Source organism: Haliotis cracherodii, unplaced genomic scaffold (genome assembly GCF_022045235.1).
Source record: "Haliotis cracherodii isolate W230 unplaced genomic scaffold, xgHalCrac1.p SCAF_17, whole genome shotgun sequence".
In the NCBI taxonomy this organism is placed as follows: Eukaryota; Metazoa; Mollusca; class Gastropoda; order Lepetellida; family Haliotidae; genus Haliotis; species Haliotis cracherodii.
Genome location: NW_027266272.1, coordinates 13951121 through 13975073, shown reverse-complemented (window position 1 = coordinate 13975073; position 23953 = coordinate 13951121). Strand labels below are relative to the sequence as shown.

General features: G+C 41.6%; 1 protein-coding gene across 1 annotated transcript; it reads right to left on the bottom strand.

Annotated features, from left to right (window-relative positions):
* Positions 1 to 556: 556 nt before the first annotated feature.
* Positions 557 to 23867, bottom strand: LOC139464631 (F-box/LRR-repeat protein 4-like). The gene is made up of 15 exons (XM_071246157.1): positions 23676 to 23867; positions 22305 to 22395; positions 21521 to 21650; positions 19572 to 19664; positions 18129 to 18354; positions 16193 to 16263; positions 15534 to 15603; positions 14277 to 14386; positions 12009 to 12118; positions 10333 to 10462; positions 5443 to 5535; positions 4750 to 4857; positions 3902 to 3988; positions 1929 to 2033; positions 557 to 1034 (listed from the first exon to the last, which is right to left on the bottom strand). Exons 1-15 carry the CDS (start codon positions 23865 to 23867, stop codon positions 905 to 907), a joined length of 1746 nt encoding a protein of 581 aa, XP_071102258.1. The 3' UTR covers positions 557 to 904.
* Positions 23868 to 23953: the final 86 nt, after the last annotated feature.

Below are 23953 nucleotides of genomic sequence, written 5' to 3'. Positions count from 1 at the left end.
AAACACTAACCAGCAGCAATGGTGACCATCTGACCGCCATATTACAAGTCACATCTCACCATAATGAGGAAGAATATAGGATCCCACATGTTCTTGACACGTAGTGGATCCCTTTCTCTCTGCCTTCCTACGTCACACTACATGTTAAGGCAAATCTGGCAATACCAAGGTGGATGAAAGTATTGACCACTATGTAGACTAACCATATTCCACGTAATAAGCGCCCCGCTCTAAGAAGCGCCCATGGCGATATTTGCTAATATATCGGCTAGTTAACAATCCCAGTTAGCACCCCTTCCGATTGATAATACACAAGACATATATATTCGTGTATAATATGCACTCATGTGTTATATGCACCCTTAATAATGGGCAATTAAATTCTGGCAAAATATATCTGTCGTATGTAAACATTTCAGGGTGTGGGTGTGGGGTTATGAGACGTGCTCTGTGCTCTGTTTCAAAAACTCTTCTCTTTTATACAGTAGTTTTACAACAGGAAAGCAAGAACAGAAGAAGGCATAACTCAACTACGTGTGTATGACCCAAAGACATTGAGATATCAAGGTTTCACTGAGGGCCAAACTCTTCACCCAACCCATAAAATATGAACATGTCCATCTTGTTCTTCAAACTTCGTTACATCACTGGCAGAGTAATGTCCCTATAAAACACAGACTGTTTCATTTCTCTGATGTGTTATTGCATCGATGGCCAATCTGTGTGGAACATAAAACTCTGCTTATGTAGAATGTCTTCTTGACGTGTAATACTTTCAAGGTATAACATCATCATAGGACAACCTGGATATAATAATGAAATGACAAGGAATTCAAGAGCATAAAAGAGGCGTTAGATGACCCTGTCTTGCCAGTACAGTCGTGAGATAGAGTGAGGTAGATAGCTAGGACTGGAAGCTCTTCTTGATGGCAGTGTTGGGGTAGATCTTCCTCCAGGACTCCACCACCACGTTGTCCAGGCCCGCACAGAACGACACGTCGAAGAACCGCAGCTTCTTACAGTTCTCCAGCACCCTGTGGCAAAAACATGGTGAGTGAGTGAATATGATTTTATGCCACTGTTAGCAATATCACGGCAGGGGGACACCTGAAATAGGTTTCATTTTGCATCAGGAAGTGACATTTATAAAAGCTCAAATTGCACTGAGGTACTTATCATGACATGAGCACTTCTACCCTTATTTGTCACCACCCACCCCTTTCCGTAACCCTCAAGAAGACTCAACCCACTATCGAAGAAAGTTATGTGCAAAAATACGACAAACCAATCAGAATGCGTGTATGACATCAAGTAATTTGATAAAAAAAATCCTTTCGGAAGAATTTTTGCTACTACCCATGTCTTGCATCTAAAAATATACCCTAGGTACAGTTAAATGTGTTCTGTCATACTGTAAAGAATACCGTAAGTCCCGATGTGTTTTAAATAACATCCGGAATATATATTACATGGGGGATATTTATGTGAATCATTAAGACAATTCTTTTACTTATGCCCGTTTGCGCTTAGACGGAACCCAGTCGCAAAAATGGCAACGAGAGGGGCACAAGTTGCTATTCGGCTTGTTGGTAACGAATGTTCTAACCTCTGTAACCATGGAAACCATACCTCTTTGTAGATGAGTATCATATTCACTGGTTAAATGTCTATATTGACTTACATAAAATTCATCAAAATTCACCCAGTGTCCATCCATCCATTCTTTAATATAAACAAACTAGTTTGGTTTAAAATATATTCTTGCTTATTCATCTTGTTCATCATACAATGTCAAAAACAGAATGTACCACTCACTAAATATATTTTATTGTACTCGTGAACCATGTCCTAACATTTCGGATATAATTCGTATGTACAATAACATAGAAGTAACATGTGGTCAAATTTGATCTTCATCCTTGAATTACCTTACAGCCGCATCAGCAGTTACCTCCCTTGTGCCCAGAATATCCAGCTGTTCTAGATTGGTCAGGTTCTTGGCTATGGCAAGGAGGTCCACATCACATACAGTCCTGTAGCCAAGCAAAGCAACATTTCACAAACACATTGCTGCAGATTTGTTAACTTGTTGCTTAACACTTCAGTCAACAAATATACTACTCAAAATAAGATAAGGACCACCCTATTTTTTCCTATCAATGTTAACTATCGACTATTATTGGGTTCTATCATATATCAAAAGTTAATCAAAAGTCAGATTAATTATCATCATATGAAAGAATCAGGTGGTCCTTAACTTCATTCATATTTCTGGAGCAGAGAAACCAGATAATGATGCTGTCAGGTGAGGTGAGGTGAAATCGGGTTTAACGTCGCGTCCAAGATTATTGCACTTATATAACGACGTGCATGCACGTGTATGTGTGTGTGTGTGGCTGCTTGTACTAGTCCGGACTGATGCCGATTTATAGCGCTAGCTCACTGAGATACCATGCCGCAGTTTAACATGAACACAGTTTACTGACTCTGAGCTGTCCAGTCCTTGTTTTAGCCCCTTAATGCCGAGTCACAGGGTGACAACAAGTACCATCTTTTAAAATCTTTTGGTATGACGCTGCTGGGGATTGAACCCCAGACCTTCCACTCTCCGGGCAAATGCTCCACCATTAAACTACGGAGGCGGTCTCAGTGAAGCTGTCAGGGCACAATGACATCAATCAGTCAAGTAGCCGAGTTTAATCCAGTGTTCTAGTTTCCCGGATATTGCCATTTTTTAACCGGTACAATTAGGCTTGGACCAGTAATTCTTGTGACTGCCAGTCCCTGTGGACCAGCAAATAAGGTATCTTGTAAATCTTTGTTGTTGAACAAAACATTGACCATAGTCAACAAATAGGGCCTGTATCGCTCACCTGGATATTTACGCAATCATGACAAAATATACAATTGCATTGTACATGTATATATTACTGCAAATATTTCGTAATTTTGACTCTGTGAACATTTAAAATGGGTGGATGGCAAATCTGACAGCATGAACGTGTATTTCTCTACAAACAAACGTAGCATAAAGATCTGAACCATTTCCATGTTATGATCCAGGATAAATGATATTAAAGGTATAATTCTCTTCATAACAAACAAATGTATACAATGTATCTGTTTATTATAGGGTGGGGATAATATCGATTTGCATGTAAGGTTCTAACTCCTTTGGTGCCAGACAGATGTACTGAAGGCCCAGTCCTGGTAGCATATGCCCATTCCTCTCACACTCTCAATTGTACATATGGTTATACGGTGGGGATCTTAACTGTGTCCAAGTCATAAACTCTTTTTAGCCCCTCTCTTTGGGCCCTGGGGTGGGGGTAGGGTTCGGCCCCTCCATTTCTCCAATTAGAATCCCCACCAACGGAGAAAGCTTCCAACCAAATATGGATGATAACTATCTCTTAGTTCCACAGAGGAAGTCGTTTAAAGCAATAACGCCAAATTTCCCCTATTTGGCCTCGCCCCTCAGCCCCTTGGGGGGTTAGCCTCTTCATTTGAACAATTTTGAATTCTCACCAATGGAGAATGCTTCCAGCCAAATATGGTTGATATCTATCTCTTAGTTCAAGAGAAGAAGTATCTTAGAGCAATATAGCCAAATTACCCCTATTTGAAAAATTTTGAATCCTCACCACCGAGGGATGCTTCCAGTCAAATTTTGTAAATTTTGACTTAGTGGTTCAGAAGAAGAAGTCATTTGAATAAATTGTTGACATACGGACGATGGAAGCCGGACGCCATGGTGGATGGCATAAGCTCACCTTGGTCCTTCGGACCCGGTGAGCTAACAATAGCCATATGACAAGTTTGGTTGCTGTTTCACTTCTTTTGAGTAGTATATAACCAATGCATAAACATGACATTGACAAATGTGACAATAAGTTGGTACCTGTTTGCAGTGAGGAAGAGCTTGCGTAGTTTCTTACACTTCTCTACTAAACTGATGAGACACCCGGTACTGGAGTGGAGGTCTGTGCTGCAACACAGGTGAATGAGTGAGTGTTGGTTAACTCTGCAATATTCACCTACATCATGGTGGCCGGTACATATTCAAGTCTGGACCAGGCATCCAGCTGCTGAAAGTATGACCAACAGTCCACACCATCGGTCAGCAATATTTACCTACATCATGGTGGCCGGTACATATTCAAGTCTGGACCAGGCATCCAGCTACTGAAAGTATGACCAACAGTCCATACCATTGGTCAGCAATATTCACCTACATCATGGTGGTCAGTACATATTCAAGTCTGGACCAGGCATACAGCTACTGAAAGTATGACCAACAGCCCACACAATCGATCAGCAATATTCACCTACATCATGGTGGTCAGTACATATTCAATCAAGAGTTCAATAGCATGACAACAATGCTTTATCTCAAACACCAGTTATCTCCCTTTGTAACAACAGGTGCTCACTAATATATGAAATGCTGTCTTCAAATGCTTTAGAAAATTCTCTTTTTCAGTAGACTAAACTCCACTGACCAATTCACATCGTTCTCTTCTCTACTCTGTCCCTTCTTATATGGAAGGGAATCCAAAGAAGGAGAATAGTTTAACACATCTTTGGACAGTACTTTAGTAACATCGCTGTGTCAGCTTCCTGTGGGAGGAGCCAAGGGGAAACAGCACATAGATATTTACCACTTGAATCAGCAAGCCCAACAATGTAGCTGACAAAGCATAACTGGTTTCAGACAAAGAGAAAACAAAGCTATGTGCCAACACATACCACCAGCCTATATCCAGCTCCTCCAGTTCAAAGCAGTTGTTGGCAATAGCTTGAAGCCCGATGTATGAGATCTTCCGAGATCGCCAGAGATCAAGAGATCGTAGCTTCCTGAAAACCAATACATCCGACACATGAAAACTTCTTTGTGGTACTATCACGACGCGCTGAATGGACCTCTATGCGAGACCACAGGTCAGAAAGTTGAACAGAGAGTACGGCAATCTAACATGCTAACACAGTGGTATAACATTTTGGGTCCCCATTCTTGTTTCAGAGTAAATCGTCATTAACAAAATAACATGAAAATCATCATCTGACACATGAAAACTTCTTTGTGGAACTATCACGACGCGCTGAATGGACCTCTAACCGAGACCACAGGTCAGAAAGTTGAACAGAGAGTACGGCAATCTAACATGCTAACACAGTGGTATTACATTTTGGGTCTCCATTCTTGTTTCAGAGTAAATCGTCATTAACAAAATAACATGAAAATCGTTCATTTAAATTTAATCAAAATGAAATATATAAATATTTTTACCACAATTATGACAATATTACTTAAATTTTGCATAAAAAGTGATTTGGATTTCTGAACAATTGAGAATGATTTACATCACATTTTTTCAAAATTTTAGTAGACATTTATATAAAAAGTACGATGGTAATGAGTGACATCGAGGAATACTGTACTTTGAGAACTTCCCCAGTGCTGCAGCAACATCGTCGTGACTGGAGATGCGGCTGCAGGAGCCGATGTTCAGGTGCTGGAGATCAGGGCAGGAACTGCAGAAGATGGAGATTTGAAGAGTAACACACATGTCAGATACAGGCAGGGATTTGTCCAGGGCCCACTTGCACAAAGCGATCTTAGCGCTAAGACTATCGTAAGCCTATGTTAAAGTATGGGAGTTACGATCATCTTAGTGCTAAGATCGCTTTGTGCAAGTGGGCCCAGGTGTTGCTTCTCGGATTGCCGGCAGCTTGATGTCTGTCTAGTAGACTAAGTGGATGATCTGCATGTGTGGACTACAATGCTGCTGTAGTGTAGTGCTGTCCCAATGTAGCTACTAGCGGGACACTTATGATTGAACTGTATACTGATGCATTGATTTACTGATACCGAAGGTATATTTGAATCATTTGTTTTCAAGAGAAGACACAATTCACCGATAATTAGGATTGTCTGAACATATATCAATATTTAACAATAATTTGTAGATTGAGTAGTGCCATCCAGAGAGTACAAAATGAAATTCACAAATGTGAAATTCACTCAATTGCAAAATGGCAAACGCATATGTGAACTATCGCTTCATTATCAACCAACGGAGTTGGCAGAATCTTGCAAATTCTGGGTATATGCGGTAGGGCTGGGATGATATATTGCTCACGATCCGATACGAATCAAGTTACTTGCATGTGCCCTTATCTGTGGTGTGTAAGCCATCTTTTTCAAAGACAGGATGGCCAAATACCTGTCACACTGACGATTTACAGTTGGCAGTGTCAATTTATGACGCAATGGATGAAAATATTTAAGTTTTCACTACTAATTTTCACTACTAATTAGTGTCTGATGTAACGTTTATCATAGCAAACATTTAAGGTATGAAGCAGTATTTTTTACTTAGTTTGCAACTGTGGTAGATACTTGTACACAGGAGTAAAAAACTGCGATCTACCGATGCATCAATATATCGCCCAGCCTGAGCCTCACATAGAAGGAATCATGTGATAGCGAAATCTTCTATTGCGGACATTACAAGGTGTCAAAAGGTATACAATCATCCACAAAAACAAGAACCAGTTGAGCAAACTTGTTTCACTGTGACAAGTCAGTAAACTAAGCAGGGGTCTGTGACCTTTGGAAAATGGACAAACCTCAGGAACGTGCAGTTCATTGAGATATCCAGTGCTAGGTGTACAGACAATGACAATATTACAGGGATTCAGAGTATTCCCCTTATTTATATACTTATCCCGACGAAACAGTATGCAATATTCCTTCTTGCTTCGATCATATAACAGTGTAGGACATTGTGAAAACAGTGAGTGAGTATTGTTTTATGCTGCTTTTAGCAATATTCCAGCAATATCACAGCGGGGGACACCAGAAATGGGCTTCACACATTGTACCCATGTCGGGAATCGAACCCGAGTCTTCGTGACGAGTGAACGCTTTAACCACTTGGCTACCCGACCACCCCTGTGAAAACAGTAATCACTGGAACACACCCTCCAACCAGCTCACTCCCAGCATGCTCCTGTACAACTCATCACTTTTTCCACCATCGCCCGTAGACAGGAGATAAGTGGATGCAAACATTGAGTGAGTGAGTTTGGTTTTACGCCGCTTTTAGCAATATTCCAGCAATATCACGGCGGGGGACACCAGAAATGGGCTTGACACATTGTACCCATGTCGGGAATCGAAACTGGGTCTTCGGCGTGACGAGTGAACGCTTTAACCACTAGGCTAACCGACCGCCCCCCAAACATTGAGGGGATGGACGGGCATGCAGTCATGACCTGTTATGTCAGGATAAGTACATAAGAAAGGGGAATACTCTGATTCCCTATATTTTGTAACTTATCCCTCCACAACAGTATGCAATTAGCCCATGGCGGGTCGGATCAACTGCATGTCCCCATTTGTGATTGAGTGGTTGGGCCAGAGCATGGACTAGATTAGACTGCCACTTTGTCCCCGACCCAAGGGTGTGTTCAACCTCACTAGTCCTGTAATCACATCACCACCATGTCTGGTGACAGGTAAGGCTGGGTCTGAAATTACGTTGCAACTGGAGGTACTCGAAAGTATGTAGTACAGAGTTTAATGCAATCATTCCATAGAGAGAAAGAACAAACATGCTGTCGTATCGGTATGGGTGTCCAGATAGGCAGGTGTTCTGTTCCAATTCATCAACAGGATGGGGAGGTGCGACGAGTTGGTGTGCGAAGACAAGAGCACCCAGCTGGTGGACTCCATCGACATCCTCAACGGACAGATCTTGGGGGTAGAATTGGCGAAAGTAGAGTTGGTTCGTCAAAAGCAACTTCGAATGATGTCTGTGACAGAGCTGTTTGTGTGTAGTGCATTGTGGATGCCAACGTCCGATTTTCAATTTCATGTGGATGGGAAGTGCTAGGAGGTTCAAACCAAGCATGGGCGTAAGCCTGAAGAATGGTGGAACGTAACCAAAATGACAGGGTATTCTTGGAGATATTCCTGTGACCCTCCTCTGTGATTGGGAGGAAAAGGCGTTTACGTTGATGCCGAAAACGACGAGTGACTTTAATATAATTTTGAAATGCACGAACAGGACATAGAGAGATGTTCTCTTTGTCACCAGACCCAATGAAGTTAGTCAGCAGGGCAATAGTGAAAGGGTGATCTGCCTGACCAGGCAATAAAGTCCCACATTAAGCCAAGATGTACCTCTGCACATGGACCACAGTCAAACGTGATTCAGGTGATGTGGAGAACGTGGAGTTCACTGACACGTACAACAGTGGCAAAGGACAGGAGAAAGGCAGTTTTCTGCATAAGATAAACCAGTTCCACGGAGAAAGGTTCGTAGGGAGACATGAGGAGGTGATGTAGAACCAGTCCCAAGCCCTAGTCTCGAAAGATAACCATTTCTGGTTATACAAGGAGGCTGTAGAAAGGCGGGGTGTCGGACGAAACCCCTGGCCGTCAATGCATTCTGTAAATTGACCATACTCATAGATGTGTGATTGATGAGTGTGTGGATTTCTGAGCAGACCGGGAAATACAGAGAGTTTTAAGTCTGGCTCTCTGGCGCATTGGCACGGATGCGGGAACCACGTCTGACTGAGCCAAAAAAGAGAGACCAAAAGTATCGTGACATTCACTGTAAATGCCAGTTTCTGGAGAACAAGGGGAAGGGGTGTCGGTTTTGGAAACGCATATATGCGTGTAGGCCGTTCCACTTGATGTGAGTGTGTCGTGATCCAGAGCCAGAGGGTTGGGTATCGGTGATATGAATGTCTGAAGCTGGAGGTTGTAACGTTTGGCGAATAAGTCGCTGTTTGGGTGGCCGAAGGGCTGGCAAATCATCTGGATAACATCTGGTGTGACTGACTGAGGCGAGATAGGGTGTCCTCGAGAATGTTGGAAACGCTGGGAATGTGACGAGCTCTCACCTCCAGTGGGATGGCATCTATGAGACGACAGAACATGAACGTGAGGTTTAGGAGACTCTATGAGTGAGTGGATCCCAGTTGATATCCCTATGGAGAAATGGGGCGGTCCATAATCCTGAGGCCCGGAGGTCCCTGAGATGGGCCCCTGATCCTTTGATGCATCCACGAACAGGTGTTGAGAGGGAACGAGGTGGGTCAAAGAAACCCTGTTGAAGACGTTCGACTCAAGGGTCCACCAGTGGAGGTAATGTCTAAGCGAGGCTGGGAGAGATACAACTTGGTCTGGTGTGTCCCGGTCGAACCATGGTTGAAGAAAAATCTGAAGATGACGTAACTGCAGGCATCCTCGGTGAGTAGCCCCAAGGACGGATCCACCCGTAGGTGTAGCTGAGGCAGTGGAGGTGACAGTCGCAGGCTTATGAGAGGGGTTTGAAGTCTGGCGCTGTAGTTGTTGCTGAGCCCTTTTTCGGAGTTTAGCTAGGTAAACGTTGAAATGGTCGGAGGAAAAGTGGGTACTTTCAAAACATCGCTGGGCCTGGCATTCAGGGCAAAGGCCGTCGATTTCTTCTCATGGCAGTCCACGCACTTTTGAAGATGGCAAAGGTATTCCTCAACTCCTAACACCATCTTCGAAATGATCACATCATGCATTATATTTCAATGAGAATAAGAATGGACAACATCACAAACATTAACCGACACGCAGCCATTCGCATTAAAATGAGGAAGGTATAAAAAAAAAAAGAGAAACAGAAACCAAAACGGAGCTTTCATGTGCCGTAAGTTATGTTAACAATGGTGAGGAAAGAATCGTGTGCGGAATGTAAGTAGCCATTATTACATATATTTATTGATAAGGAACGGCTTGGGACCTGTAGATAAATGTACAAAGACAAAAACTCAATTCAAACCGAAATGACAAACAAATAAAATCGAAAATGTGGAGTGGAAACAAACACCTCTGTTCACTACGGGCGATGAAAGAAAAGTGATGAGAAGTACAGAAGCATGCTGGGAGCGAGATGGTCAGAGGGTGTGTTTCAGTGATTACTGTTTTTACAATGTTCTCCACTGTGATCGTGGTTATTTGTTTGTTTGTTTTTTGTTTAACGCTGCACTCAGCAATATTCCAGCTATATGATGGCAGTCTGTAAATAATCGAGTCTGGACCAGACAATCCATTGATCGACATCATGAGTATCTATCCACGCAATTGGGATACCAAGTCATCCAAGTCAGCGAGCCTGACCACCCGATCCTGTTAGTCGCCACCAACGTCAAGCATAGTCTCCTTTTATGGCAAGCATGGGTTGCTGAAGACCTCGGATCTTCATGGGTCACACTGTTATATAATTGAAGCAAAAAGTAATATTGCACACTGTTGTGGAGGGATAAGTTAAAAATTATACTGACTATATGATGTTGAGGAGGGGCGTGAGCTCAATGAAGGTTCGGTACAGATTCAGCTTCTGCAACTTGGCCACGTGGGTCAGCTCCATCATGCCCTGCCCATCAATCTTCCGACAGCAGCTCAAGTCCAGATCTAGCAACAAACAACAAACTTGAAACCATGCTTACAGTGAGTGAGTATGGTTTTACGCCGCTTTTAGCAATATTCCAGCAATATCACGGCGGGGGACATTGTACCCATGTCGGGAATCGAACCCGGGTCTTCGGCGTGACGAGCAAACGCTTTAACCACTAGGCTACCCGCCCCGCCCTACAGTGAAAACATACTGACTATATTTTACGACTGATAATAAATATAGATGATATTGAACAAAATATATGTCTATAGCCACCATTAAATGTGAGTGAGTGAATATTGTTTAACACCACAGTCCAGCAATATTTCAGCAGCCTGTAAATTTGGGGTAAGCCAACCAGTGGTTGACAGCATAAGCATCAATCGAGGACACCATGAGCTCAGCAAAGTCAGCCAGCCGGAAACGACCGAGCATGTGTATGGTGGATGCTTGTACTAGTCCAGATTAATTCCGCCTTCATAGTGCTTAGCCGAACAGCCCTTGTATTATCCCCTGAGTGAGTGAGTGAGTTGGGTTTAACACAGCTTTTAACAGTATTCCAGTTATATCACAGCATGTCAGCTTAATGTGGGAGGAAATCCCGAAGTGATGCAGGTCTCAAATGTTTACCACTTCCACAAAACCCACAAGCATGGGTATGGTGCTGACAAACCTAGAAACATAACTGGGGCGAACCGTGATTTGAACCAACATTCATTTATAGGTTTCTGGCGTGCCCAAGGGATGCAACTCTGCAGAGCGAATCGCGGCGCCTTAGACGACTGGGCCACCTGTGTCCCCTGTATTAGCCCCTGAATGCCAAGCACCAGGCAGGTAACAAGTACCATCTGTTGATATCTTTTGGTATAACGTGGCTGGGGATCAAACCAACAACTCTCTGCTGTCCACTCCAGGCAGACACTCTGTCTACTTGACCACAGTGAGTGAGTGAGTTGGGTTTAACGCCGCTTTTAACATTATTCCAGTTATATCGCGGCGTGTCAGATTAATGTGGGAGGAAAGCCTGCAGTGATGCAGGTCTCAGACGTTTACCACTTCGGTGAAACCCACGAGCACGGGTATGGTGCTGACAAACCTAGAAACATATTCGGGGCGAACCTGGATTCGAACCCACAATCATAGGTTTCTGGCGAGTCCAAGGGACGCAACTCTGCGCCTAATACGCCACCCATGCCCCCTACCAATATATGAAACATGTTGACACTAACTAGTAGACCAATAAATTGCTTAATCTTACAGAAATATGGATAAGTGATGTGTAGATTTGATGGTACAAAATTGAATTTGAGAGATTTCAAATGATAAATTTGAATAGTGCCAATATCATGTTGATCTCCATTCCACAAAACTCAAAGTGGACTCTTGGGCTGGGATGAGTCCAAATTTACTACCCGGATATACCCACCCCTCTACTACTCTGCACAGCGAATCGCGGCGCCTTAGACGACTGGGCCACCCGTGCCCCCTGCTTGACCACCCGTGCCCCCTACTTGACCACAGAGGCGGTCTACCATCAGGTATGAACTGTGTGTGTGTTCCTACCTGTCAGATGTGGACAGTTTTCTGCAATCAGCTTCAAATATTCCCGAGTCACAAACTGGCAGCAGGACAGCCCCAAACAGGTCAAAGTCTGACCACAGACGCCCAGAAATCTAAGAAATAGATGAGTATAATATAGAATAAAGAACAAAATATAATTGCTAAATTGGACATTTAGGGTTGACTTGTACATCTAATAAATACTTGTCATCAGGACACAATATATTGAACACAAAATTTTCACCAATTATTCAAACAAATATGGGTCAGGTGAGGTGAGGTGAAATCGGGTTTAACGTCGCGTCCAAGATTATTGCACTTATATAGCGATGTGCATGTACGTGTGTGTGTTTGTGTGGCTGCTTGTACTAGTCCGGACTGATGACAATTTATAGTGCTAGCTCACTGAGATACCATGCCACAGTTTAACATGAATACCCCACTCAGACACAGTATACTGACTCCGAGCCGAGCAGTCCTTGTTTTAGCCCCTTAATGCCGAGAGCCAGACAGAGTAACAACAAGTACCATCTTTCAACGTCTTTAGGTATGACGCGGCCGGGGATCAAACCCCGGACCTTCCGCTCTCCAGGCGGACGCTCTACCACTAGACCACAGAGGCGGTGTATATGAGGCAGGAGGCATTTTATCTCTTATATGTATTTCCAAAACAAACGGTTCAGGCATCTGTGAACATTACCTTTAACTGTTGACAGATGGGATGCACATGAAACATGAATATATGGTTGGCTAAGTATGTGGTGTGTTTCTTCCAGTTGTCGCCGGTTATATTTAGGGTTAGTTGCCAAGAGTTATCTCTGTTTCATTTTACGGACGCTTTATCTCGCAATCTTACTCCTGGTTGTCTTACCAGCAGTATCTCTGCACATACCTGGGGTGTGACGTGAACACTTTCAAATGCCACTTTATGTCACGCCATTGTCGAGGGAAGACGTTCTTTCTCCCTTGACTTATCAATTCATGTTGATGTCATTTATATCTTTTTACAGGTATGTACCCTTATCGATCTACTTTCTTTATGGTAATCTAGTCAATAGTGAGTGAGTGAGTGAGTTGGGTTTAATGCCGCTTTTAACATTATTCCAGTTATATCACGGCATGTCAGCTTAATGTGGGAGGAAAGCCCGAAGTGATGCAGGTCTTAGACGTTTACCGCTTCGGTGAAACCAACGAGCACGGGCATGGTGCTAACAAACCTAGAAACATAATCGGGGCGAACCGGGATTCGAACCCACAATCATAGGTTTCTGGCGTGTCCAGGGGACGCAACTCTGCACAGCGAATCGCGGCGCCTTAGACGACTGGGCCACCCGTGCCCCCCTCTAGTCAATAGAATAGGTAACGCGACTGTTGAAACTAAATCATAAATGTAACAAATTGTGAATATCATTCTCCTTAAAAAGGCACTGCGTTGCATGAGAAAACTAATTCAAAATTTAAAGCACCATCCCGTAAGTAAGATTGTGAGTGAAAGATCTGGTTAAGTTCCTTTGTTTATCATGTATATATATTTGATCAATACATAAAAGATCATAAAAATATGACTTTTATTGTTGTGACGTCACACCTAACGTGTGCCTCCCAAAACATTTATTGCTGCGTTTGTAGTCTATAAAGTAACAGTGTTTGAATATTATATTGTGCCATTCTATTCAACGTAATTATGAAATGCCACTTTTTGTCACGCCATTGCTGAGGGAAGACATTTTTTCTCCCTCGTATCATTCAATTCATTTATATATTTTTACAGGTAATAAATCCTTTTGACAAGTTACTAATAATGTGCTAGATAAAACTCAGAAAAACAATTCAGATGTTTTTCTAGCACACACAGGAAAGAAGTGGGATTCCAGCCTTGCATATGTGCAAGAGGATTGGGCAGCAAGGTACTATTACTTGCACAACTGATTACAGATAGTGGACAGTGAAGAGGACTTCTGTTGAAACTGTGAAGATTTTGTGATGACGGTCAAAGTACAGGATTAATGGCAATGATGTAATCATGGTAAGAGAGCTATTGCATTTGCATGGGTTATCAGTTTTTCAATGTATGTTGCTAAAATGACTAATCTCTCCATTATGTCCATAGAAGAAAACAACGACTCCAAAATTCACATCAGTAAGCTTGTTCAAGAAAAAAATCATATTCAATTTACTTCAAGTACTAGTGATAGTACTTTTCACAAATTGAGCAAGACTGATCGAGACTTATTCCCTATGTCAGACTGTATGCTTAAGTCGTTGTCTGACCTGGTAAGAGCTGTAGTTGTGATGGGACCATTCTTGCCACACCAGGACAGATTTAGCCTCTGTATCATGTAACACCGACACTGCAGGCTGTCCAACACCTCGTCCGATATCTGAAACAGATGCTTCATGTTACTCCTCTCACATGGATTCAGTCAGGGAGCCTGTCAAGGGCATTTCTACTATCTCAATATTAGGGACTGGTCATTTATCATTTGGGCTGGTGGGATTGGTCTTAGGACTGTAACATGACTGCCCCATCCTACAATAAGGCCCTAAATAATAATCAAATTTATTCCTTTTTTATTTTAAAAAATAGAATGGTGTCATTTTTTCATGCCCCCATAATTGTGATAACTTTTGGTGCTCCCCAACCAGTTTTACCAACTGGCGTTATCCTGAAAGGTAACCTACCCATTACATGAAAATTTACAATACTGATACAGCTATTGCAATAAAACTGCAACAGGTTGCCGTTGTACAAAGGGAACTTAGCGCTAAGGTGATCGTAACTCCCATACTATCACATAGACTTACAACAGTCGTAGCTCTAAGATCGCTTTGTACAACGGCACCCAGGAAGATAAGTACCTCTATCGTCCTACAAACTAGAACCTTACAATATTGAAGATGTTGACAAGCCAATTATGTTCACCAAGTCCAGGGTCCCTAGACCAGATTATTTACACACCGCAGTCATATAGCTGGAATATTGCTGAGTGTGACGTTAAACAACAAACAAACCAAACCCTATATCACAAAGTGATTGTAGCGCTATGACTGTCCTAACTACTATACTTTGAGAAGGACTTATGCCAATAATAGCACTAAAATCTCTTTGTGACATGGGATCTAGGATCCATCAGCTTGCTTGGAAATAAATGAGTGAGTGAGTGAGTTGGGTTTAACGCCGCTTTTAACAGTATTCCAGTCATATCACGGTGTGTCAGCTTAATGTGGGAGGAAAGCCCGAAGCGATGCAGGTCACAGACGTTTACCACTTCGGGGTAACCCACGAGCACGGGTATTGTGCTGACAAACCTAGAAACATAATCGGGGCGAACCGGGATTCGAACCCACAATCATAGGTTTCTGGCGTGCCTAAGGGACGCAACTCTGCACAGCGAAATCGTGGCGCCTTAGACGACAGGGCCACTCGTGCCCCCTGGAAATAAAAGAGTAAAGGGATTGATTACTGTCGAGTATAAATTACGACTGCTACAAAACGAAAGACTCTTCTGAAAGAGTTTCCATAGCTACCTGAGGCCAGTGTGGCTGCAGGTTGACCTGGGTGTACAGCAGAGGGTCGTAACAGTGCTGGCGCAGCAACCTGTACATGGAGACAACCAATCGTAGTCAAGTTAGTCAACACCTATATGGGATCGGACGGGTAACTTGGGTACCCGGGTTGGGTGGGTACTGAGTAGGACCTGTGCCCTTGCCCCTGGCTAGTCATGGGATATATTGTTCAATCACAAAAAAATATCTAGAACTCTGTGGTTACACTATGAGTGACTTATGTTTGCATTTCTTTCTAAGCATGCATTCCTTCTGACTTCTATATGTTTGAGATTGTTTTATATGTCTATCTAAAAATGAGTGAGTGAGTGAGTGAGTGGGTGGTTTGGTGAGTGAGTGAGTGAGTGAGTGAGTGAGTGAGTGAGTGAGTGAGTGAGAGCGAGCGAGCGAGCAAGGTTTTACGCTGCTTTTAACAATATTCAAGCTATATCACAGTGGGGGACAGCAGAAATGGGCTTCACACATTGTACCATGTGGGGAATCAAACCCTGGTCTTCGGCGTGACAAGTAATACTTAAACCAGTAGGCCACCCCACCGCCCCTTTTCAAAAAGAAAAGCAGATCTATAAACATGGTAAACACATAATGTTTCTCTCTCAATTGTGTCGTTGTGGCCTTACTTGCATGTCTGGGAGGCACAACATATAGAGGGTGTATCCAGATAGCTGAGGATGAGTTGAATGACCTCCTCCTGAAATTGATAAACAATTTGTATAATATAAACATATGTTCATAATATTCTTAACAAACCAAGCCTGGAATAGCTCATTAAAAAATATGAAAGAAACACATTTTCTATAACCATTACAAGAATATAGTGACCACATCTACAAATCAGTACTGAAGTGAAGGCTCTTTTTTAAAGTCAAAGTCAGCAATTCTCAACACAGCTAGACCACGGTTGTTTGAAAACAAGTCTGAATCAGAAAGCATCAAGAGGCATCTGTTCACAACACGCTATCAGTCCAGCTATAGAGCCTGACCCCCTGACACAAATAAGCCGACTTAGCCCCAGTCCATACAGTTGTTAGAAGATTCCGGGGTAGAATAGGTCTTCAGCAACCCATTCTTGCCGTAAAAGGCGACTATGCTTGTTGTAAAAAGCGACTAACGGGAATCGGATGGCCAGGCTCGCTGACTTGGTTGATATATGTCATCGATCCCAACTGCATGGATCGATGCTCATGATGTTAATCACTGGATTGTCTGGTCCAGACTCGATTATTTTACAGATCGCCGTCATATAGCTGGAATATTGCGGCTTTAAACAACAAACAAACAATCAAACAAAACAGTTGTTACCAAGATTGGGGTTAACACATCAAACCCCAGCAAGATAATCCAACTCTTTAACTAGGCTACCTTATCACCCAAATATAATGTTTTACCTTTACCTGATGCTACACAGTGCCTTAGCTTCCCTACTTTTTACAGTATTGGAACAGAGAGACAGTTGAAACAGACTATAGCCCTTGCCTTGCCTCATACTCATTCTAGGACTGGGACGATACACCAACTGTGAGATCCGATATGTATCACAATATCTTACTCACATTTCAATATGTATCACGATACTTGCATGTGCTCTTATCTGTGGTGAGTAAGCCATGTTTGTCATAGACAGGATGACCAAATACCTGGCATACTGATGATTTACAGTTGGCAGTGTCAAGTATGGCACAACAAATGAAAATATTTATGTTTTCAGTAAACTTTTCACTATTAACTTGCACTACTGATTAGTGTTTAGTGGAACAGGTATTACAGTAAACATTTAAGGTCAGAATTGATATTTTTGACTTAGTGTGTGACTGTGATCGATACTTGTTTCGAGAAATAAAAAATCACGATCAACCGATGCATCCGTGTATCATCCTGACACTTTCATCAGTTTCTTATGTTTTCTGATGGTGTTGCAGGCATATATCCATTCCCTGGTACATATATCCACTTATCTGAGGTATATTTCTTGTTTAATTCATCTTTTTCCTACGACCACATAACTTTGCATGTTTTGTGCCTTGGTCACCATCTTAGCTTTTCACGTTCCTTGTGTCATGTTTGCTATGGTTTCATGAACTCATATATTTTCTTGTAAATGACTTTCAGTTTACATATTTCCTATTATTTAGGCATAATATGTTTCTGTTGTCTACCAGGCACTCTGCACACTGTGGTTGTGTTTGGGTGTGTGGTTTTACTTTTTTTCAGTAACGTGTTATGCTTTAACATTTTATACTGGTAATCTTACCGCTGTTTACATTTTTTGCTGAATGTCTTCCCATCCCAAGTCGGAAAAGACCCACATCATCTTTGCCCTTACAGACGTCCTGTGAGTTATTTCTGGACCAGACAATCCAGTGATTGACATCATGAGCATTGATCTACGTAATTGGGATATAATGAAAAGCATCTACCAAGCTACCAGCCTGAAAACCCGATCCCATGATTCTCTTACGACAAGCAAAGTGGCTGAAGACGAATTCTCAACCAGATCTTCACAAGTTCCAAATAATATGAAAAGTATTAGATGGACAAAGTCTTGTCCAAACTTACAGGTAAACAACCAAAGTATCCATTCACAAAAGGATTCCAGTCCCTGCTGGTTGTCTCTGGGGGATGGGTGTCTCTCAGCTCCAGCCTCTCCAGGGACTGGGTGAGAGTCTTGTTGGTAACTGCCCAGGCCTGGTACTGGTCCTTGTCGGTCAGCCCCTGCAGGATGACGGCATCCAGCTCGGTGTAGTACTGCAGCTTCTCATGACACAGCTCCAGTCGGACCAGGCTGCAACAGACATACATCACTCAGTTACATAAACAGACCTTGATAGACCTTGAATCTAAACCACCGACAATATGTCAGATCTTTGACCCTTAACAAGACCAATATGATAGAATTTGAATCACCGACAATATGTCAGACCTTAGACCTTGGACCTTTACAATATGATAGACCTTGAATCTAAACCACCGACAATATGACAGACCTTGGACCCTTACCAAGACCAATATGACAGAACTTGAATCAGCGACAATATGTCAGACCTTGGACCTTGGAACTTTACAATATGATAGACCTTGAATCTAAACCACCGACATTATGACAGATCTTGGACCCTTACCAAGACCAATATGATAGACCCTGAATCTAAATCACCGACAATATGACAGACCTTGGACCCTTACCAAGACCAATATGATAGACCTTGAATCTTAACCATCGACAATATGACAGACCTTGGACCTTTACCAAGACCAATATGATAGACCTTGAATCACCGACAATATGACAGATCTTGGACCTTTACCAAGACCAATATGATAGACCTTGAATCTAAACCACCGACAATATGACAGATCTTGGACCCTTACCAAGACCAATATGATAGACCTTGAATCTAAACCACCAACAATATGACAGATCTTGGACCTTTACCAAGACCAATATGATAGACCTTGAATCTAAACCACTGACAATATGACAGATCTTGGACCTTTACCAAGACCAAATATGATAGACCTTGAATCTAAACCACCGACAATATGACAGACCTTGGACCCTTACCAAGACCAATATGATAGACCCTTGAATCAGCGACAATATGACAGATCTTGGACCATTACAATTTGATAGAACTTGAATCTAAACCACCGACAATATGACAGATGTTGGACCTTTACCAAGACCAATATGATAGACCTTGAATCTAAACCAACGACAATATGACAGACCTTGGACCCTTACCAAGACCAATATGATAGAACTTGAATCTAAACCACCGACAATATGACAGATCTTCGACCTTTAACAAGACCAATATGATAGACCTTGAATCTAAACCACTGACAATATGACAGACCTTGGACCCTTACCAAGACCAATATGACAACTTGAATCTGAACCACCGACAATATGACAGACCTTGGACATATACCAGGACCAGTATCACAGCAGCAGATTATAACCATGATAACATAACATTAAACTATTTCTCTACTTACTCTGTAGCAAAGTTGACAGTGTTGAGGGGTGGGGAGAAGACTCGCGGCCTCATCTCTATCTGTGTGGGAGTGTCGGACCACAGGGTCACCCATCTGCAATCAGGAAGCACAAAACAAACACATGAAGCATCGGAAGCATGTTGGTCCCCGGAAGTTCTACCACATAACACTACTTCATAGTGAGGTGAGGTAAAATTGGGTTAACGTCATGTTCAAGATTATTGCCCTTATATGGAGACAGGCATACGTGCGTGCGTCTACTTCTACAAGTCAGGACTAATGCCAACTGAGATACAAAGCCGCAGTTTAACATGAATACCCCACTCAGACACAGTATGCTGACTCTGAGCCGACCAGTCCTTTTTTTATTCTATTAATGCCTAGCGCCAAGCAGGGAAATAAAAAGTATCATTTATTAATGTCTATTTGTATGGCACTGATGGGGATCGAACCAACAACCTTTCGCTCTCTGGACAGACGCTCTTTCCACTAGATCATGGAGATGGACACTTCATCTTGATTGATTGATTGATTGATTGATTAATTGATAGGTTGGTTGATTGATTGATTGATTGACTATGGTTAATGACAAATTGAACAATATTTGAGTCATATCAAACTTGAAACTTGATGAGGGTGGAAAGATGAAAGTGATGCAGACATTCACCACGTTGACAAAATTCATCAGAAAGAGCAGATAGAGCAAGGATCATAACTGGTATGAATCTGGAATAGTAAACATACAGCAGATCCTGGCAGCTAAGGGAGATGACTCTGCACACAGAGGTCCTGTGGCCTTTGACCACAGGGCTACCGATTCTGACTTACTTCCACAGATATTCTGTGACAACAATTTCTTTTTTTTACCAAAACAAAGTCTGTAAGAATGACCATGAGGAATGTTGCCTTTCAAATAGCTGTGGAGAATACACAATGTCTTAGGACTCTTGCTTGATGCATTAATAGCTGCACATACTGAAATAATTTTCTTATTTGAAGTTTACACGATATAAAGCTTTTTCACTGGAAGAGAGGCCAATCACATGACTTCGAAACTGACTTTCATAAGCATGATAAGCGTATGAACGACTTAATTTGACGTTCATACTTTTTTTCATGAGACTTCTGGAAATGACGGACTACTTCCACATTCCTGGGGAAACCCCTGGGAATTCCCTCGGATGAATACAAAAAAGTTCTTTCAGATCATTAAGACCCTTTCATCTTGAACTCAGCTTTTTAGCATATATTTAGAAATGTCGGAGAGTTTGACTGCATGATCATTCACAAATATTCTCACTACGACCCACCCTAGTGAACAAATCATAGTAATGCACATGCACTATCGTAGTATCGACTCGATCCATGTCTAGACTGACAGTTACAGTCTAAAGCAATCGATGAATTTACCTTAGTATCTATCTGACACATCTTAATAATGACTTAACATAACAGATCTTTCTCACCCAATAATGATATTATTTGAATACATTTCTTGTAAACAAACTATGACAGATATTCCTGTAAAGCAAGTTGAGCATACATATGCTCATGTCACCTCTCTTTTTTTGGAATTATCGTACTCCGTGGCTCAGCTTGTTGTTGTAAGGCTGTCAGTGTAAACATGAACTCACATGTATAGATCTAGCACTACAAATCTCAAGGTATTAAATAGTGATATAAAAAATTATAAGAATTAACTTTCACTTTCTGTGAGTTCATTGGAGTAAGAACCTTCATAGAGTGAGGACCAAACATTGTATGAACATTGTCGTAAGCTCCGACGTTCATATAGCTTGGCCCTCACTCTATGAAGGTCCATACTCCAATGAACTCACACAAAGTAAAGGTCAATTCATAAATATATACATTTAGATCCATGACATCCTCTCTGATTGTATACTCAGAACAACAGGTGTGAAGGAGGAAAGAACCATTGTCATAGTTACGTTACTTTTCCTGTGTCTACATCAGTACCAGCTGTAGTATCACATGCCATTATCTTGACAACTGCTCCAGGGTGGTAGGTCTCATACACATCCAGTCGGATTGGATACACTTTCTGCTCAAATGATAATTCTGAAACAGATAAGATATAATTAAACTTAAAGGTAACCAATGAGCCACACCAAAAAGCTTCCAGACATCAGCATGATCAGTATCAAATGACCAAAATATTTATCTTTAGTTTTGAATGTAGACAGCTGATAGACCAGTCTTGAAAGGACTTTGGTTAGGAAACCCCTATTACCGTATTCGACGTAATAAGGGCCTGCTCGAATAAGCGCCCACGGTGATAATTGCTAATATATTGGCTGGTGAATAATCCCAATTAGCACCCCTTCCGATTGATCAATGTACACAAGACTTATTTATTCGCGTATAATACGCACTCGTGTGTTGTATGAACCCTTAATTATGGGCAATTAAATTCAGAAAATATATCTGTCATGTATGATACGCACATACTTTTCTTTGGTTTCATTTCAGGCTGTCAGCATGAACTACGAAATTTACAATTTTTCAACTCTGTTTTTGTCTCACCAAAATTATATTCTAATAAGAGCCCCCTGTTTCTAATTTTGAGAGCGCCCTGGGCGCTTATTACATCGAATACGGTACCTTAAAATTAGAACAAAAAAGAACATCTTTGATTGAAAAATTAAGTTCATTCTTGTAACTTTGTTTAAAATAAAAGTTTGGTAATTTGCACATGTTGTACTCATCTATTACCTATGAAATCCATACTGCAGTATGCTCTGGGTGTCTTCTTGTAGACTCTACAGGATGCTGGAGCTTGACGCCACCAGGGGCCGTACGTCCTCTGTAATGGCAAATAATCATAATAAAGGATTTATGATCATGATGATAACATTCGCAGATTTGGAATATGTTTAATAATCATAATTAAGTTTTAACATAGTTGAAAAAGTTTACTGGACAAAACAGGAACAAGGTAAGTATTACCCTGATAAATTACCTATTACCTGATTACTTGCCCTATATCTTAATCATTTTGCCTAGAGTTCCTGATATAATTATCCCTCCCAAACTATGTTCTGTGGTGGATATAGAAACTGTTCTGTCAAGTGTCTGTCTGGCGGTCACATTTTGTTTCCAGACTATAACTCAGAAACTGATTAATATTTCTTCATGAAATGAATGAATAAGCATGCATTAAAGTTGTGCCTTGCCATTCATGAATTTGTTTAGATATGACTAAAGATGTGTCCCCCGTGGGGATCAAGGGTTAGGATAGGTCCCCAACAACTGATGTTGGTCAGTAGTGGCGACTAAATAGATTGGGTGGTCCGACTCAGTGACTTTTGGGATTGTGTGTCATTGTAACCAGACGGTGTGGATTGTTGCTCACAATATCAATCACTGGATTGTCTAGTCCAGAACTGATTATTTACAGGCGTTCATTGTATAGCTGGAATATTTCTGAGTGCGGCGTTCAACAACAAACAAATTAAACAAACAATGATATATCCCTGTGTTATGGGTTTTTGGACGCTTAAGAAACAGTCATAGTTTTCTGGCTAGTCACAAGAACAACCGAACATATCTCACTCACTTATGAAAGACAACTTTATCTTAAAAAAACATGCCATCACCTGAGTATTTAAAATGTCTGTGTGAAGCCACAACCCTTGTTATTGTGGGAGTACTCACGATAAACAGTGAAAATGTATGATGTTAGAAAACTTTATCCAACGATAGTATTTGGGTTCAATCAGATATTTCATTGGTCACTCTTGACAATCCAATGATTACAAAAAATAGCCGTTCAGACAAAAATTGGCTTGTCTGTTTTGAATGGCTCCCATTCAGACATTCACGAAATTGACCAATTCAGACATTCACGAAACTGACCAATTCATTCACACCCATCAACCCATAACATGCCTAACATTTTGTTTGCAGCTGACATGTCAGTGCATTGGATCCGCCCACGGTTAAGATCGCTTTTAGCAGAGACCATCTGCTTCTTGGAACATGGATCAAATAAGGAAAGCACTGGGCCTGGATCAAAATGGTTGACTTTATTAATGACAAAAATACTTTCACGATAACTACCGAACGTATCAGCTGTCAACTTACAAACACGCACGCTTGAGTAAAATCTCCATAGCCTGGATAAATATTTGATTTTCCGGCCAAGTTACAAGCAGTGTAAGAGATGCTTGTTTCACTTCCGTACTGCGAACTGAAATCAACCACATCTTTGGCGTAGTGCTGAATAATATTTAAATCTTGCAGGTGTTTGAAAGAATCGTCTTGTTTCGACGCCATGTTGTAAACGGAAGTAAACAAAATGCAAATGTGAAGTAGATCTATTTAGTTTCGTATAAACATGAAATTGCAAATCAAAAGTTACC